This window comes from Lissotriton helveticus, chromosome 9 (assembly GCF_964261635.1).
Source record: "Lissotriton helveticus chromosome 9, aLisHel1.1, whole genome shotgun sequence".
In the NCBI taxonomy this organism is placed as follows: Eukaryota; Metazoa; Chordata; class Amphibia; order Caudata; family Salamandridae; genus Lissotriton; species Lissotriton helveticus.
In genome coordinates this window covers 175,135,147-175,155,178 of record NC_136070.1, presented here as the reverse complement: position 1 = coordinate 175,155,178, position 20,032 = coordinate 175,135,147, and the positions used below count along the sequence as shown (strand labels likewise).

General features: G+C 48.1%; 1 protein-coding gene across 2 annotated transcripts in view; it reads right to left on the bottom strand.

Annotated features, from left to right (window-relative positions):
* The window catches only part of KLHDC1 (kelch domain containing 1), a 1,359,852-nt gene that overhangs the window by 1,061,851 nt on the left and 277,969 nt on the right, over positions 1 to 20,032 (bottom strand). For both annotated transcript variants that reach the window (XM_078659709.1, XM_078659708.1), the window contains exon 3: positions 16,329 to 16,446. In XM_078659709.1, the coding sequence (XP_078515835.1) occupies positions 16,329 to 16,446 (118 nt within the window). The remainder of the gene's footprint in view (positions 1 to 16,328; positions 16,447 to 20,032) is intronic.

The following is a 20,032-nucleotide window of genomic DNA, read 5'->3' as shown; positions in this document are numbered from 1 at the left end:
CCCCTGGGGCAGGGTGACCTGCTGATTCCCTTGGTACCGGCCGACTAGGGTCGGTTATGTACTTTTGCAGTCCTTCTAAGTGTGCTGTAACGGAAGTCTTAAAGGATTCCCTATTAGCCTGGGCCGACGTAAGATGTTGCTCCACCGCCCAACCCAGCTGTTCCTGTCCTTTCACTAAATGTTGCAATAGGTCGTCCATCTTTGCAGTACAGACGGATTCCTTTATGCCCGCATTCTCCACCACTGTGAGCGGGATAGAGGCAAGGACAAATGTTCTTTGTATGCAGGTTCTTTATTAAGGCTTAACAAAAATGTCCTCCTTCTTGGGCTGGGACGGTAGTAAGGTAGGGTAGCTTCTGGTTCGTCTTCTGGTAAGGGGCAGCTCTTCGGGGACCGACGTCGTCTCTCCAGGTTGACTCCTCACCCGTACAGAAGCCCCAGAAGAAAATTAAAGGCAGTATTAGGCAATATCCCGTTACTTAAGTTGTAAGGGAAGAGGGAGTGTGGGAAGGCACACAGTGCTGTACACAAACACGTAGGTGTGGGTGGTGCACAGGAAAGGTAGTGCCCTGGAAGAGGGGATCTGGTGAGGGTATCCGCTCACACTCTTCTCCCCGCCCAACCCGCAATACCCGATCGTACCTGCGTGAGCTACTCTTCTCCTGAAGAGTAGCTGGGCGGCGCGTGGGGACGTTGGGCTCCTGGCTCCTCTTGTCTCCTGCTCCCGATCACGGCCCTCTTCGGACTTCGCTGGGGTTCTTGCTATAATTTTCTTGACTCCGCAAACTCCGCAAACACTGTCTCTTCCTCCGCTTCACTCTGAGCTGGTGACTCGCACACCCTTCCAATGGGGTTCCACGTTTTTATGTCGTCCTCTCCGGTCATGTCATTGAATGGGGTTGGAACGCCTGCTAACTCCGCCCAGTTAAAGTAACATGGCTCAGTTTCGGTTGTTGGAATCATGCAGGGAGCCTGTATTGGTGGCGGACACTGTGGAGACATAGACGGGGAGGAGCTGATACCAGGGCTACATGGTGGTGGCCTCCCTCTCATAGCGTCTGTCCTCCCTTCCTCGTCACATTTGCCCAGGCACACTTTGCCCACTATTGGTTCCACCCTCCCAGATATACGCCACAAGTTGCAACGGAGCATTGGCTGGCGGACCCTATCCCACTACACGGGGCCATACTGACTGCTACTGCGCCACGTACGACGTGTTCGACCTCAGTGGACTGTACTGTCAGAGCATGGCAACGCCTTGCTCGCCTTCTCCAGGCTCCCATGCTCTATTCCCCGCTGCTTCCACATACATATCACCCGAAGATGCCAGTCCTTCAGGAGGGAGTTTTTACTAGGACCAAAACTAAGTTCAAAATTACTTGTTGGGGAGACCTCGATCTAAATGGAAAGTTTCGCACCGTACCGCAATTATTTCAAGGAGCACCGCCGTCCCCTATGGATGTTTTTCTGTATGTCTGCCTGAGACAGGGCTTCAAGGAACATACTCCCTCGTACCCTTTGGAACCTCCAACCGTTGGCCCCACTGCACCATATGTTACGGACCACTAATGCTTCACATTTGGTATCTATACTGTACCGTAGCCTTTACACTGAAATAGTATACCCCCCTGCACTGCGCGCGCCAAATGGAGCGCCGAGCTTGGGCACGACATTACGGATCAGCAGTTGGACTATTGCTGTACACAGACTGAGCTGGTCTTTTCTAGCAGTAGACTGTGCATCACTCAATACAAATCCTTACATCATCTCTATTATACCCCGGTCAGGCTACACCGGTACGGTCTCTGCGACACGACCCAATGTGACAGGTGCAAGGCAGAGAATGCTGACTTTCTCCCCCTTGCGTGGGAATTTAGCACAGTAAATGCATACTGGCAGCACGTGTTTGCGGCACTGGAACTTATGACGTAGTGGTAGTGACTGAAGGAACTGCAGGTAGACATCCATGGGTGTGGAAACTGCTGGGCAATATAGCTCAGTGTAGAACTGTTGGAACATTTTGAGGATGTCACTCGTTTTGGTTGTGGAGGAATCAGAAGGGTCCTTAATATTAGAAATCACGTGGAGTTTTTAGTAGGCAGCTAATGTTGTCCCGGCTTTGTTTTAGTACAATAGTTTTTTCCCTTTCTGTGCCTGGACCCATAAGTGAGTGTCTTTACTCACAAATATTATAATACTAATATTTTTGTTTCTTTAATCATGTCAGAACAGAAGGGTCTTTTGAATTCTTGAAAATAATTTCATTTTTTTTTATAGCTGTCACTAGTACGTCTAAGGAAGATCTAATGTCCTTGTTTTCTTATTCGAACAGCTTATCACCTGACCGCAAAGAACAAGTCACATATCTGTAAGAGACATATATTAGTTAGATTCCTTACCTTAGAATTACCCCCCAAGCATTAAACTAAATCCGGAAAAAAACTTCCTCAGCCGTACCCCTGCACGTCGGTAGGTGTGTCGGTCGACTCTGCGTCCGTAGTCGGTGTTGTGGTCAACGGGAAGACGTCACAGTGTCTACTTAGAAGACGCCCCTACGCGCTGACGTCAGTTCTGACACGACTTTCCACGCAAGAAGCGCAGAGCCATGAAAGACACTGACCACTGGTGCGCCACACCAGGGCCCTGCAAAGGAGTCCCTATCCCTAGAAGTCACTCCACAGAGCGGGGAGGATGGGTGGGGTGGTAAGGAATCTATAACTAATGTATGTCTCTTACAGATACATCGTTACCGAAGGTAAGTAACTTGTTCATCTGAAAGTGACTATTAGTTATAGATTCCTTACCTTAGAATAGATACCCCACCAATACCAACCCTGGTTGAGGGACGGCGAACCAAGTTCACAGCAGAAAGTCCTGGAGGACAGAACGGGCAAAGTAGCCATCCCTCCAAGCAGTAATGTTTAGTGAACGTGTGCATAGAACCCCACGTGGCCGCCTGACAGAGGTCAATGAGCGGGACTCTACATGACAAAGCAGTAGTTGCTGCCATAGCTCTAGTGGAAAGAGCTTGCAGCCCCACTGGAATTTCCTTTTTAGCTAAAGCGTAACAAATCTTTATACAAAGGACGACCCATCTAGAGAAATGGCTGTCAGATAGCCGTTAAGAGTGCCCAGAGCCGAGCCCTGCTGTGCTAAAGAGAGAAGGAACAAAAGAACCTCAGAAAGAGGGCCAGAAAGGGGATCCAAAGCCTTTGCTGTGCACCATACCACAAACTTGTTCCATCAACAGGCATATACCATCTTAGTGGAGGGACGCCTGGCTGCCAAGATGACATTACAAACTTCTGGTGAAAGGTCAAAAGCTGTCAACTGTCACCGCTCAATCTCCACGCAAGGAGGTGGATGATGGACAGGTTCGGGTGGAGACATGCTGCTGTGACAGAGGATCCTCCCGACGAGGCAGTCTGATTGGAGGATCGATAGCCATGCTCAGGAGCTCAGGGTACCAGACTCTTTGTCCCCAGTCCAGTGCCACAAGTATGACTTGGGCCCGGTCGTGCTTGATCTTCTTCAGCACTCGGGGCAGAAGTGGTACAGGCAGAAAGGCATACAGGATGCCGCAGTTCCACTCGCAGCAAAAAGCGTTGCAGAGCGAGTGGCGCCTTCCAACACACAGAACTGCTGACATTGCGCGTTCTCTTCAGTGGCAAACAGATCTAACTAAGGACTTCCTCACTTCTGAAAGAGACGTTGGACCGCCTCCGAGTGAAGACCCCTTTGTGATCCACCAGGCACCAATGGCTGAGTTTGTCCGCCCTTGCGTTCAGGGACCTGCCTGGTGTTGAACCACCAGGGTAATGCCCTGACATTCCAGCCATGTCCAAAGGTGAAGAGTCTCTTGACATAGGGTCCACGACCCCACTCCGCTCTCTATGTTGCAGTACCACATGGCGGTGGTGTTGTCCGTGAACACCTGCACTGCCTTCCCTTTGAGTGAAGGAATGGCTTCAGTGCAAGGTGGCTCGCCCGAAACTCCAACAGGTTGATATAGAGCCGGACTCTGCCAGAGACGAGACTCTTCTGATCTCAGCCTCTCCCAGGTAACGCCCCATCCCAGAAGTCATGCATCAGTCACCACAGTGAGATCTGGTTGGGGAAGGTAGAGGGATCTGCCCCAGACCCAATCCTGATACGTTAACCACCACTGCAGTTATTGCGCAGTTTCCTCTGAAATCTGGATGTAGTAGGAAAGGTTCCCCTGATGCTGCACCCACGGGAACTTCAGGTCCCATTGCAGAGCCTGCATATGCCATCTGGCAGGATCCACCAGCAGGATGCAGGAGCCCATGAGGCCCAGCAGCCTCAGGGTCATCCTCACTGAAATCCGGGATAGAGGCTTAAACATCGGTATCATAGCCCGAATATCCCGAACTCGCTGTTCGGGAGGGTAGGCCCGAAATGGCACTGTGTCCAGAGCAGCCCCGATGAAAAGGAGCGACTGAGAGGGAATCAGGTGTGACTTCGGCACGTTGATAGAGAACCCCAGCAAATGCAGGAGGTCCGCCGTAGTCTGGAAGCGGGAGAAGACAGCCTGGGGCGAGCCTGCCTTCAACAGCCAGTTGTCGAGATAGGTGAGGACTGGAACGCCTGATCTACGCAGGTGAGCTGCGACCATCGCCATCACCTTGGTGAACATCCGCGGGGCACTGGTAAGGCCAATGGTGAGCAGAGTGAACGGAAAATGCTTGTGGCCTACCGGAACCTCAGGTAACGTTAATGGGCTGGCAGGACATGGATATGGAAATAGGCATCCTGCAAGTCTAGCACCATCATCCAGTCCTCAGGACTGACAGGACCTGAGCCAACGTGAGCATTTTGAACTTCTTCTTCCGGAGGAAGCAGTTGAGAGCCCTGAGGTCTAGGATATGATGCAGGACCTTGTCTTTCTTGGGCACTAAAAAGTAGCGGGAATAGCAACCACGACCTACTTCTGGCACAGGGACCCTTTCTCTCTTGGCCAAGGAGAGCTGAAACTTCCTGGCTGAGAAGCCCCAAATGATCCTCCAACATGTGGTCAAGAGACGGTGGCATGGAGGGAGGAGAAGTCTGAAAGGGGAGGGAGTAGCCTCTTCGGACAATCTGCAAAACCCACCTGTCTGACGTGATGGATTGCTGGGGGGAGGGGTGGGGGGACTGATGACAAATCCTGCCACACATTGGCCGTTGAGGGGCCGGAAAGGTCAGACTAGGAGGATTTGGAGGTTGCTGCAGGAGGGGAAAGGGTGGACTGGCCTGCCTGCTGGTTTCCAGACCTGTGTCGCTGGGTCCCACGTCTGCAGCTACGCAGAGGATGTGCAGCTGCCTGGACAGATAGCTAGACTGGGTCGAACATGGTAGGGTGCCCCTTCCGTAGCCACGAAAGGGGCGAAAGGCAGACTGTGGTGTCAGTCAGTCAGTCAGTCAGTCAGAATATCTTTATTCGACTTGTTCCAAGTCATACAAAGAAACAAAAAACAATAAAAACACTAAAAAACATGACATGCAATACATATTCATACAATTTCCTAAAAAGCAACAATCTAAATACACATTTAAAAGCTATATACATAATTAAAAAAAAACAAAACAGATTTACATTTCATTTATAAAAGGACATGATAAAACCATTAATTTTAAGGCGAAATTTGGCCAGCAGCTTTCGCCCTAGCGGCGGCCACCAAAAAGTTAGCAGTGCAGAAAGCAATGCGGGGATTTGACAGGAGTTGTAGAAAGAGCAACGCCGGGCGCACCTGTGTGAAACCCGCTTCTTTCAGAATGGGGAGCAAATATTTTTTCCTCTGCTCATGATACAAACTACAAAACATGACAAAATGCATTGTATCCTGCACGGATCCTGCTGTGTCCTCCCATCCAGACTGTGGTGGATGGGAGGACACAGCGAAGCCTAAGCATCTGGGAAGCTCGGGAATCCTTAAAGCGCTCCAGCGCCGAGTCTACCTTGTCACCAAAAAGGCGTCACCCATTGAAGGGCGTGTCCTGCAAGGTTGGTTGAACATTCCCGAAAAACCGGACATCCTCAACCAGGAGTAACGCCGAAGGGCTACCGACGTAGCAATCGTTCTGCCTAGTAAGTCAGTGGTATCCATCCACATCTGATTGTGAATTTGGCTACATCTCTCCCATCTGCCACTGCCTGGAATATAACGGCCCGGGCCTCCTCCGGGCACTGAGGCAGCACATGCACAACCGTATCCCAGATAGTATGGGCGTATCGGCCCAAGAGGCCCGCAGTATTCACGGATCGCAGTGGCAAACTGGAAGAAGAGAACATTTGCTTTCCAAGATGATCCAGCTTCTTGGATTCCCTGTCTTAGTCCTGACTGCCACTGTAGGGAGATCCAGGCCCAAGGCCAGCAACCATATAGACACATAAAGTACAATCGATTGATGCAGAGTCATTAGCAGTCACTCAGAAGTTCCTCTCTGCTAAATATCTACCCCTCAGCCTACTGCTAGCCCTTCATCCAACCTTAATAACTGGCTCCCTTTGGACATTAAGTATTTTAACTGTATTCTCCAATCCATTAAATCTGGCTCTCCATTAGATCCTCTTCCCCCTGTTAGACCTGGCACCTTGGCGTGAGTCTCCCTCCCACTTTTTGCTGATGTGCCTCATGTGTTTTGCTGGTGTTAGCTGCTCAAGGCACTGTGCCACGGCCCATCTGTGCCACAGTGCAAGTGCTCCCTAATGAAAAGTGTATATACGATTGACTTCCATGATTGGCTTATTCGGTTTACTGTCAGACCCCAGTAACGTGCACTCGGCGTGCCAAGGCTTGTAAATACGAGTACCGCTGGTGGGCCTGCAGCACTGGTTGTGCCACCCACAGAAGCGGCCTTTTCAAATAGGTCTACGGTCTGCCACTGCAGGACCTGCGTGCAGTCTGGTACTGTCATGCTGACTGCGCAAATACACCTACTTGCCAGTCCCTAAACCTTCCCTTTACTTCATGTGAGTCACCCCTATGGTAGGCCCGAGGGCAGGGTGCATTGTAAGCCTAAGGTAGGACAAGCCCTGATGTGTGTGGCATGTCCTAATAGTGAATTACCGCCATTTTCCGTTCTTCACTATTGTAAGGCTACCGGCTCTCCCTAGGCCAGAATGGGCTGCTGGAATTATTACACCCTATAATCCCAGCGGACTCAGAGAGCACGATAGAGAGCCAAGTTTAGTATGACTGAACTCAGAATAATAAAATACTTCTTTTAGTAAAGTTTATTTTAATATCCTGTGTTTGCAAATACTACTTTTAGAAAGTTAGTATTTGCTTGCCTAAACCATTTCAGCCCGCCTCTGCTAGGATGTGTATCTGCTGGTTTCTGTGAGTGACAGGGCTGGGGCTGACAGGAGTGCCCCTTGACTCTGACTAGGGCTGTGCTCTGCCACCTCAATGCTGGCTCCGCCCCCTGGGGAGCAGCTGATGTCTCTGCCCCGCACTTTGTGAAGAGAGAGGGGAGGACTGTCAACAGAGTACTCCTGGACTGTACTTGTCACCACAATGCTGGCTCCACCTCCTGCGGAGCGTCTGAAGTCCCTGCCCTGCCCACTGAAAGAAAAGCCAGAGCCGCCCAAAATAAAGTGTTCAGGAACTGGAATGGAATAGGCAAAGGCACCCCTGGCCTGCAAGAACAATGGATTTACAGTATAAAAGTAGGAGCCCTGCTCCTAAGAAATCAGATCCTGTTTACGCCAAGAAGAACCTCTGCCCGAAGAGAAGGACCTGGGAAAGCTGCATGGAGGACTACTGTCTCTGACCTGAGAGACTGGCCTGTGGTGGGTGCCTTGCTGCAAGAAGGAGAGGAGAAGGACTGAGAAAGACTCCTTGAAATCTACTTATGCATTTCTGAAAACGATCTCCAAGGGCTTGGAAGCGAGCTTGCCCCCTGAACTGAGCCCCAGGACATTGGGCTCTCATCCTGCCTTCGCTGTCTGCTGTGGACCTTCTGCCTTTCCCCCGCCGGAGCCGTGATCCCCAGTGCGCCCCGTCCCTTCCTTGGGCCGTGACGCTTGTGCCTGGCCGCCCCTGTCGTGTGTGAGCCCCGCTCGAGTTCGAGCCGCTCACAGTACGTCCCACTGGGCCGCCCGCACTTGCACACCTTGCCCTCTTTGGTCACATCGCACTGAGCTCATCTCGCCCCTCCCGCCGGAATCGCACCAGACGTGCTGCCTGAAGCCCCCGACGGCCCGTACAAAGCGTACCTGGCCGCCCCGCTCTGCACTTTGGACTTGAGAGGGCCGCGCCGCCACCCCGAACCTACCATACGTTGTGTACTGGTGGCCTCGTGCAGCGCCTGCCCGCATCTCCCCACAGCACCCGCACCGAAGGTACGGTGCGTACGCCGTGAACACCGGCCGCGTCCCGCATTGCTTGCCCTGCTCCCAGAGGTCCGCCCGCTCTCCGCCCCGTACCAAGACGCCGCCAGAGCCGACCCTGACCTCAGAGAGAGCCGCCAGCCACTAGGGGTGCCTACCTGAGTGAACACCGCCTGTAAACCGGACTCCGCTCCTCACAAGTTACTATGCCTCAGTTCGTGCCCCCTGTGCGCACCCCGAGGTCCGCAACGACCGAACAGTAGCATTTGACTTTGTGAGCCCAGCGTAAGGAGTCGGACCAAGAGTTCGCCGTGCGCACAACCCAAAGAACTACGTAACTATCTTTAAAAACGCTTGCCTGTAACAATCTTGTGGCTCATCTTGAAAACGTTATCACGGTCTTGTATTAAGCCTGCATAGAGATATATTTATATAAAGTATACGTATTTTTACAAAACACTCGACTGGTGTCCATTTGTGGTGTATTACTGTATGTGGTCATAAATGCTTAACTACTAACGCCCTGATGTTTAGCCTTATCTGCTTGTGCCACACTACCTAGAGGGTGAGCAGGGGTTATTTTTAGGAGTAAGTCCCTTGCCCTGACTAGAGGAGTGGGTCCCTGTTTGTCACAATTACATACCTGTGCCAACCAGAGACGTCCAATTCTAACACCCCCTATTTGCTTCCTCAGCAGGACCCCAACTTACTATCCATGATTATGGACCTTCTTAATGCTTCCTTGAATGAGGGGGTGGTTCCTCAGAAGTGGAAACACGTAATAGTCCTTCCTCTCCTAAAAAAAAAGTGAATCTTGATTGTACCAATTTCTTTAATTTTCATCTTACTTTTTTGCAGTCTACTTTCTCTAAAATTCTGGAGAAACATTTTAATAGCCAACTAACCTCCTTTGTGGAATCCCAGAATTTCCTTCATCCCTCCAAGTCCGGCTTTAGGGCAGGTTATTTAATGGAATACACCTTTTTGGGGGTAACCGAGTTGTTAAGGCAGCGCCTGGATGAAGAAGAAACAGTGGCTCTCATCCGATTAGATCTCACACTGCCTTTGACACTTTGTCCCACCACACCCTCCTGAATGGGCTGATGGCTCTTGATCTTGATGGTGTGCCCCTGGAGAGGTTCCGCTCCTTTCTTAAGGACTGATCCTTTCAGGTTTCCTCTTCATCTGCCAAGGTCCAACTCCCATGTCCTTACTTCTGGAGTTCGGCAGGGCCTGGTGCTGAGGCCAATGTTATTTAACATCTGCATCCGTCCTCTAGAGGAGGTGGTGGGGAACTCTGCCCTGTCTCTCTTCTCCTACGCTGACAACACTCTGATTATTTTTTCTTTGTAGTCTGCGGTGGGGTACTCCGATCTCAGTTCGGGATTGAGTAAGATTTCCCTATGGATGCACAACAACCTGCTCACGCTGAACGGGGATAAAACAAAAGTTATGATTCTGGGCAAAAGGCCTGAACTTTTGGGACCGCGTCCCTGGCCCGTCTTGTTGGGTGCTCCCCCTACACCTACAAACAAGGTTAAGAACCTGGGTTTCATTGTGGTGAATCATTAGCCATGAAACATCAAGTGGCTAAGGTGACGGCTACTTGTTTTGCGGTACTTAAATGACTGAAAACGATCCTCTGGCTGCTTCCCTTCTCAGGACAAAGGACTGTGAACCAAGCTCTTATTATCTCCAGATTGGACTATGGCAATGTGTTATACCTGGGAGCCAATAAATCAATTATCCATTGGCTGCTGATTGTGCAAAATGCAGCTGCTAGGCTTCTCTATCGGTCACTCAAATTTGCCTCAGCCTCTAATCTTCTCCTTGAGCTCCATTAGCTTACTGTGGCTAACTGCGTTAAGTACAAAGACTTATGCTACATGTTTAAGGCTACATCCAGACCTACTCCCAAATATATTCTGGGCTTGGCCCATCCATATCATCCATCCTGTTCTCTGAGATCTTCTACACAGACTTGGTTCACTGTACCAAGATTCCACTTATACCGTATGAAAGGAAGCTCTTTTGCCTATTTAGGCCCTCAACTTTGGAACTCCCTTCCAGTCTCTTTGAGAAACTCTGCGTCCCTTTTGACTTTTTGTAGATGTCTAAAGACCTAGCTCTTTTAACCCGCTTACTCAGCTCTTTCACATCCCCCCTACTTTGCATTGCACTGGGAAACCCCTTGGGGTAGATGTGCATACTATAAGTCTCTTAAATAATATTAATAGCGCAATTGGTAGCGTTGGAGGAAGCATTGGCTTCAAATAATGATGAGTCCCCAGCATCCGGGAAACAGGCATATCTTAACAGAGTAACAACATCAGATAGCCCCTGTGGTAGAGTCTCCATGGCCATGCCACCATCTTAACTGGCTCTGTAGGGCTGAAAAAATGTCGAGCAGACTGGACACCAATCAGAGTGAGTTGGGCAATTTATAACTATGGGCCGCTCTGCATCCTCCCTAACCTCTAGATGTGGAATGTGTCATCCCCATCCTGCGCGATTGGGACTGAGGCTGAGAGCTGGGTCTGGGGCCTGAGCTGCGATGGTGGCAGAAGTACCGAACAACTGGTATGGCATCAGAGAGGTGAGGATAGCAGTGGGAGGCCACATCACAGTTCTTACGGTCCGCGTATTTGATTAGACCGAATGAGAGAGGGTTAAGAACACAGACTTCGCAGGCCGGCGTGTGCCACCGCGTACTACTACGGTTGTACGGCTTTACAACGCGTGGTTTTACACCGCGTGTCGTTACAACGCGTTTTTTTTCAACGCAAGTCGTTACCACGACTTGCGTTGGAGGGGTGCGGACTTCGGAATTTTTTAATTTACTATTCTAACACCAGTCTACGTACAGTAGGGAAGGTGTTGGATAGTAAATTAAAAAAATCCTTGTCCTGCAGCGCCCTCCAGTGCAAGTCGTGGTAACGACTTGCGTTGGAAAAACCGCGTTGTAACGGCACGCGGTGTAACAGCCACGTCGTAAAGGCTGTTCCCCACTACTACACTACTACTACTACTACAGATACGCTGGCAGCAGGGAGGGTTGCGTTTGAAATTGCCGTGTGGATCGGTTCATAGGGGGAAGCGCATCGCAGCTGGTCGCGGCCTACGGTATCTATAGCGGGCCACCATCTTCACTGGAACCACGCTGAATAGGTTGGCAAAAGTCGATTCAAGGGCCAGCATGTATCTCAAATATCTCCATGTTCTTTTAGATCAGGAAGCAGGAGCAGGGTCACTGCGCAACCTCAAAACATTTTTTTTGCCTCGGATGGGTTTCATTGTCATCAGAGTTGAGGAAGGGGGAGAAAACAGGAGCTCATAAAAGAGCCGCCATTTCTTGAAGACCCAAACCCACCCCTAATCGCCTTAAGTGATAAGGTATTTTATCTATAAAAGCAGAACTTTCTTGAGGTGTTACATGTGCCAGCATATTGATGGACAATTAAAACAATGTACACCACTTCCTTTCTAAGGCATTTCTAGATACTTTCGAGTTTTTCACCTCTTTTTGTGTCCCACATTCTGAACAAGAAGGCTCTCTTAAGTAATACTTAGGGCCAGATGTAGGTAGGCGAATACCGGTCGGTAACGGCCCGAATTCGGTAAAATCGGCCGTTACCGACCGGTCTTTTGAAAATGAGATGTAGGAGTTAATAATTTTCCGAATCAGAAAATATGAGTCTGTAAAATACCGATTCTGTATTTACCGAGAACATATTTTCCGAATCGGTATTTAGCGATTTCTAATTTACCGATTCCTTATTTTCCGAATCGGTAAATAAGAATTCAGAAAATATGTCAATCGCGATGTAGGAAAGGAAGAAAATACCGAATTCAATGAAATTCGGTATTTAAGAGTCTGTATTTACCATGGACTGGAAGCAGGTGGTAACCAGGTGCAGGCTATAAAAAAAAATAATGCAACAGTGTTGCAAGAATGGCGGCATTCTATGTGATTGCGAGGAGGCTAAGGCTACAGGCTGCAGGTCTTAGGGTATGGATGAGGGAGGAGCAGGTGTACAGGCAGAGGATCACCCTGTTCCAATTGACTGAGCCTGAGATACTTCAAAGGTACAGGCTACACCCCAGAACCATCTTGGACTTAATTGGGGACCTCCACCCATACCTGGATCACCCAACTCCCAGGGCCCACGCCATCCCACCCCATGTGCAGGTGCTGTGTAGCTTACACCTGCTTGCATCTGGGAGCTACCAGAGTGTGATAGCTGCAGTAGGTGGTGTATCCCAGAGCTGCCTGTCCCGTTTTTTTCAGGAAGTTTCTGGATGCCATGACACAGAGAATGGAACACTACATCCGGTTCCCTGACACACCTGCGGAACTTGCCAAAACAAAAACAGATTTCTATGGACTGGCACACTTCCCGCATGTGATAGGCTGCATAGATGGCACCCACATTCCACTATGCCCACCTGCAGCCACTGAACACATCTACAGAAATCGTAAGTCTACGCACTCCATCAATGTGCAGGTGATATGCAATGCTGGCAACATCATCACAGACATAGTGGCCAAATTTCCTGGGAGCACGCACGACTCCTACATTTTCCAGAACAGCGGAATATACACACGGCTTCTTGCTGGAGATTTTGGAGATGGATATCTGCTAGGTAAATAGGTGTAACACACCCTGTAATGAATGGCAGATGAATGTGTAATGTGATTGTAACTCATGTACCTCTCATTCCCTCCCAGGCGATAGTGCATATGCCCTGCGTTCCTTTGTGCTCACACCGTACCTCAACCCAACTAACAGAGCCGAAAGGCGATACAATGTGGCACACAGGTCAACTCGCAACGTAGTTAAGCGAACATTTGGACTCCTCAAGAGCAGGTTCCGCTGCCTCCACAAGAGCGGAGGTGCTCGACAGTACACCCCCATCCTGTGTTGCAAGATAATAGTGACCTGTGCCATTTTGCACAATCGTGCCACCAAGAAAGGTACAGAGGTGGAGGTGACACATCACGAGGACATTGATGATGACCAAGAACATGCAGACCCCTAGGCAACAGGACCAGCAGCAATAGATGGTAGATTGAGACGGACAGAAATTACAAGTCGATATTTCTAGGTAATGTATGACACATAGACAGGTATAGTGTTTGACAAGTGTAGTTTAATATTCACTACATCATCATTGTCACATGGGAAAAGGCATTATACATCAAAGTCTATGTCCCTGGCTGCTCCTGCTCAGTTGCCGTCACTGTGTGCAGTTGTATTGATCTGCAGCATAGGTCAGTACTTACGTCCACGCACTACATTGCGTGATTGATGTGCCTGGCTTTCTGATTCTCTGCTGGGGCCTGACTCGGCATGGCTGCGCCTGCCGCTCCTGCGCACCTCCGGTACAGGTGTGCTGGAGCCACTCCTGCTGGTTGACCCCTCTGTCTCCTCCACACCCGTGTCACCAGCATTGGCTGTGTTTGTGTTGAGCATCTGCTCCATCGCAGAGGTCACTCTTTCCATGCCCCATGTCAAGTCTGTGCAGCAGTGCACAATTGCATCCTACATGGATATAGATCGTCGGCACAGTAGTGACGTACTTGAAGCAAATCTGTTCATTGCCTTTGTTTGCTGGCGCATATACTTCCGATCCCTGCCACGCTGTTGATGATCCCTGCCCAACTTATCCGACAGTACACCCATGTATGTGGAGATGTCCGTTATCCCCTTTGTTATTGCCTCCAAACTAGATGCTATGTGGCTAACACCCTTGTCCATGTTGGTCATTTTAATGTTCATACAGCGAATCTGCCTATGCACGGCTAAGAGTGCTTTGGCCTGCAAGCGCTGTACTTTAACCATTGTTCCTTCCAGGTCACAGAAGGCGCTCTCCCCTTCCTGCCCCTCGCCACCCTCACGTGCCCTCCTGCCAAGGACACTGGTGCGCGCAGCGCCTGCTGCAATCTGTGGTCTAGCCTTGTGAGCCACAGGTGCATTTGTTTGAGGTACAACATCCTCATCCTCCGAATCAGAGGTTTGAAGGATCCTCTGAGGGGGCTCCTCATGCCTACTTGCCCATCCCTGCATGGACACCTTGGACATTGCTATGGGTGTACGCGGTGTGGTAGACAAATCAGGAGATCCGAACAACAAAGGTGATAGTGGCACAGGTGTTGAGGCTCACTCTAGTGATGAGGCTTCCTGGGTGGTGGTGTTGCCTCCTTCTACAGCGCTGTGAGCTGTTTTTTTCTTCTCTTTCTCCCTTCTTTTAGGTGCGGGTGCCCTCTCCTCCCTTGCTGGTTCTGAACTGCGTGAGGACTCTCCTGTGGAATGAAATTGACATAGGGTCAATGTTGTTGTTCATCTGTGTGTAGTTCTTAAATAAATTGTTTACACAACTTTGCCCAGTGCACATTGTGTGTTTGGTGATGTGTGTGGCATGCCTTGCAGAGTCGTGTGGTGTATGTTTTGCATCAATGTATTTATGACTACGTCTACCATGATGCATTGCTGGCACCAAGTATGAGCTGTTATGCAGTGTGATGATTCTACACAGTGGGGTACGGGGTCAGGTTAATGGTTGTGGATTAGGGTACATGCCTCTTACCTTGTTTCTTTGTAGCTTTTGCAGTACTGTCCAGATCTCCTATCCCATGGATGCATTCTGGCTCCATGGTGGTTTCCACAAGCTCCTCCATCGCAGTCAGCTTTGGGGCTTTGCTCCTGCCACCTCCAGTCTCACCAGCATCCTTTTTTTGTGCTGCAATTTTTTTCTTTGTTACGATGCGCAGGTCATACCACCGCTTTTTGATGTCCTCAATCACCCGGTGGGTCACACCAATGGCATTCACTTTGCCCTGTATGCCAAGCCATATGTTCCTCTTCACAGTCTCTGCAACATGCAGAGACTGCCTCCCGAAAATTTGGCTGTAGCGGCTTACTATTTCTTCTACAGCCACCTGTAGTTCTTCTGGGCTGAACTTGATCTTCCTTTTTCTCTCCCCAGCATCCTTTTGCCCTTCATGAGTCTCCATTCTGTAGCACTGCTTGCCTGTGGATGCTCAGCTCCTCCCACCTCAGCTCAATTGTTTGTTCTGTTGGTGTTCACCTGCATGGGTGTGGCCACTCCCAGGTACTGGGAAGGGGTGCTTCAATCCGATTGGTTGGAATCTCAGGGCCTTGGTTGTGGGGTGTGTAGGGTGTCCCTGATTGGTTGTCAGGCTCACATGGAGTTTTTCAAACATCCGATTCGGATTTTACCGATTCGGTAAATACCGATTCGGAAAATTCCGATTCGGTAAATTCCGAATCAGTTACTCCCATTCATTCCTATGGGCCAGGAGGCCCATAGGAATGCATGAGTTTTACCGAATCGGATTTTACCGATTCGGTATTTACCGACTCGGTATTTGCCGATTTGTGATACCGAGTCATTCCGAATCGGTAAGTTTTACCGATTTTTTTCCTACATACCATTTTCCGATTCTGAAATACCGATTCGGTATGAGTCGGTATTTTAGAATCGGTAAATGGAAATTACCTACATCTGGCCCTTATTCTTTTTACCATTTTCTTTAATATTTTCCTTCCTACAACCAGAACAGAGAGGGTCCCAAACAATAAATGAATGTAATCAGACATGTGAAAGATAACAGAGCCTCACTGAAGGAACCTTATTGTAGTCACTAGGTAATGCAATACACAATCTAATTATTTCTTTGATGACTAGACTCCTTTTCAACCACTGCTGTTAAACGAATACAATGTAAAAGCAAAAACCTTTTATTGAAGCATGATAGCAGCAAAATAGGTCGCAAACCCAACAATTCCACCTATCACACCACAGCACACATTCACTATTAACACTGTCAGTTTTTGGCATATATGAATGCTGGTCCATGTCATTCATAAAGCCGAAATCTATAAAGGTGCCCACACAAACCACATGATTATATGGGATTAAAAGTTTCATCATGCTTGCAAAAGAAACATATTCTTAAAATGTACCTTACCTGGTTGCTGTAACCTTTATCATCATATCCTCCAAAAATATACAACTTTCCATTAATGCAAGCTCCACAACTTCCTGACGTTGAAGGGGGTAAGTCTCCTTCCATAAGGTGCATTGTCCTGGAAATCACAGTTGCAGAGAATGTAAATCTTTCACATTCATGTCAACATAATTTAGAAACAAGGTAAAGCAAGTTAGGTGAACACTGCATTGAAAAAAAAAATACAAACTCTCAGTATTTGCTTTAATTTCTCATTACTTATTTACTACAACCATAATGTCTAAACAACGAAACAGCTCCATTGACTTTATTATAGGATGAAAATGTGGTACAATTCCCGGTAATTATACCACTGTGGGCCTGGAATTCTGAGATATCACAACATGACTGCATTACAGAGATAAAATCTGATTAATATGCATGGCTGGAACTATACTATATTCTTGTGCATATATGAGTAAGGCTACAATGGCGACATTGCAAATTACTATTTTCAGCTCATAACCTCTGACCTCTGCATTAAGTAACCACCGTCCTAATGGAACTATATGGATAGTTTGAGCTTTCAGACAGCACTATCAACAGCCCCTTTACATCTCAGTGTAAACTGGTAATGTGCTAAAACAACGGCTGGCCTTTAACACAGCTGGTTGGCTGGTTACAGCACTGTACATTATGGTCTGCACCTGAATAACAACATTTGGCAGCTTGAGTACGTTTATCCAAATCCCACAGCATACGTCAGTCTCTGTTCAACTTCTTTGTTAGTTTAGTTATTTGTTAAAGGAAACTGGATAGCTAAACTAGTGGTAGAGAGGCCTTCATGTGGCCAGACGATCTGGCTCCTATTCAGTCGACCTCTTGTTATAAAGAAAATCTGGCTTAACCTTGATAGATTCCTTAAGCAGCAAGGCTTTCCCTCTGAGAAATTTGTGGAAAACAAGTGTAACAACTGACCAAAACATTTACGTGGTTAGAAAATAATATATATGAGTCAAAGAAAATCAGTTAAATATGGAAGATTTTAATCAAATGCCAGGAAAATAAAAAGATTTGAATGAATGATAAACCTTTTGCGTTAAAAGTCACATTTGGAAAATAAATCTAAGAAAGGGCTGAATTGGTTCTCAAAAACAAGCACAAGAGGGTAGCAATGCATTTCCTTGTGGCACAGAAAGACAGCAATGTCCTCAGGGATTTGGAGGAAGAAAAATGCTTTCTCACATCGCACCTTAATAAAATTGTCCATATATTCAGGACTGCGCATTGCATCTTTCATAGATTCACACACATGCTATATAATGATCAAATCAGTTAACAGTAAAAGAGAATGGCTCACAATAATGAAAGTTTGTATAGAATCATCAAATCAACAGTGGTTCTGAATAGGACTGGATATCTTGGCATAAATGCTTCTTGAAAATGTGTGTAGACAGCCATATTACTGCCATACATATGCCTGTAAATGGCACTCTTGCCGTGCTTCCTTTTTAAAACTGGAAGTCTACCAGCAGGGCGTCTCCCAGCATTTATATTTTTTTTTAAACTTTATTTAGAGCATTTTGTAAAGAAACAAAAAGCATGCAGAACCTGCAGAATAAAATACACTTGTGCAATCATGACAATGTGAACACATTTGTGAAAAAGATAGGGAAAAAGAAAAAGGAAACAAGAGGACCAAGGGTTTAATAGTGAGAAAAAGAAAGTTGAACGGCAGAAAAATGAAGTTTGGAAGGAAAGTGTCAAGGGCAAGTATATATCAGTGTAGGGAAAGAACCTGGAGTGGATAGGAGGTAGCAGTGTGACATAAAGTTCACTAGTAGTGTCGCAACAGGATAGATCACTCAACCAAGCTTCTTCAATAGGATATGTGCTGCTTCCCCAATGAAGGGCCACCTGCCGTTTGGTTAGCAACAATGCAGTAGCTGTGAAACATCTAATGCCCATAGGTAAAGGTTTTACACATCCAAGGAGTGCCAATAGTGGATCCGGAATACGTTTTTGCTCCGTCATGCAGGATAATACAGAATTAACAGTTTCCCAGAAATTGAGAATCGTAGCATAGTTCCAAGCTAGGTAAACAAAGTCAGCATATTTCCCCTCCCCACCCCCCGAGTTTATATAGAGCGAACTTGATCCAACAGTATCAGAGCGCTTTACATGAGCACCAGTTGCGTTAGAGACGGACACATTCATTAGATCTCGCCTACGCAGCACGCATGTGCCGCATAGGAGGGCCTTTAGCAGTCGCTCTGCTCATTTTCAAACACACACTCGTGCTTGTGGCGGCATCCACCTTGCGGGAGCGAGCAGCGTTGCACCACAAGTGCAGTGCTTGCAATTGAGCAGACTGTGCGCGCGCTGCTTGTCGCTTTAACATTTGCGGCCGCAGGGCCGTGCTTGTCTACAACTTTCCATGGTCAGGCGACTTTCAAAGATCCTAATGCACTTCGCCACCCGTGATCCACCCCTTGCCCCTATGATAACACTTCAAACGCCGTCATTATTTCGGAAACGCAGTAGAGGGATGTGGTTCCGTGTTGTTCTCGCCCAGTTTGCCACGACTTGTCTCAACCCTATGCGCATCAGATCACAATTGATGGCTTCGCATATTATTTCGGTAACTTTTCTCTCACTTTTTTTTAAATGTAATGTGAAAAAGAGAGCTGTATTTCTTGACAAGGGTCGTCGAAACTGTAAACTGACTTCTTATAAAATCTCGCTACTTGCCATGGATGACCCAGGCTCTCTGATCAGAGGAACTTCTAGAATTAATCTGTAGACAACCACCCTATTCAATGGCACCCATCCACCCACTTGCCCAAACCCACCCAAATCCACCTTATTATGTACTCACATGGAGTTTTTCACCGCATCGGACAGAAAACCGTTCCTCCTGCTGTGCTTTCCGTGAGTGTGCAGAGTCGGCCCGAGCTTGAAGTTTGTGTTTCCATTTACTCGCCCCAAGACGTGAAACAGAAACCGAAAGTAGCTCGGTCATAGTTGCCACTGTTTGTTCTGGGCCTGTCACTCACTCGCGATGGGCGTACCTGACCCCAACTGCTGTTGCAGGGCACTCCCCAGCAACCAAAATACTATTTCCTGGTGCAAGGGTTGTTTCCAAACTGTTGCCTGTCCCGGCCCGGACCAGCTGCGTGCGCTGCGAGTAGGAAGAGGAGGCGGTACGAGCGAGGAGTTTGAAAGTTGACCAGGTACGGTCGGGAAGCACAGGCCTTTGCTGTTATGGTGCCACCTCTATCAACCTTTTAAAGTCCATCTAGGGAAAGACTGCACAGCCCCGTGAGCTCTTCGGAAAGCACCTCAACAGATAGCACGCCAAGCCCCTTGGAGGGTAGAGGTAAGGGTGGTCAATTTGAGAAATTTATAGGAATGGACGTGCCATGGTTACAGCTTGACACTGCGAATCATAGCCATAGCTCGCATGTATGTAGTTTGATTATATGTGAATTTCACAGTTTTGGAACGCTTCTATGTGAGGCTTTCAGTGCTTTATGTGTTACACACTGTCAACAGTAAAATAAGACATTCATATTTATACAGGGGAGTGCATTTTAGAATGTAGCCCCTTGCAATTTAGTGGTCTTGAAGGAAAAGTAAAACTGATGCATTACTCCTAAAAGTTCTTATGCAGCATCATAAAACATTTCTTTTCGAATCTGATCATTCTGTCAACATTAGTGAAG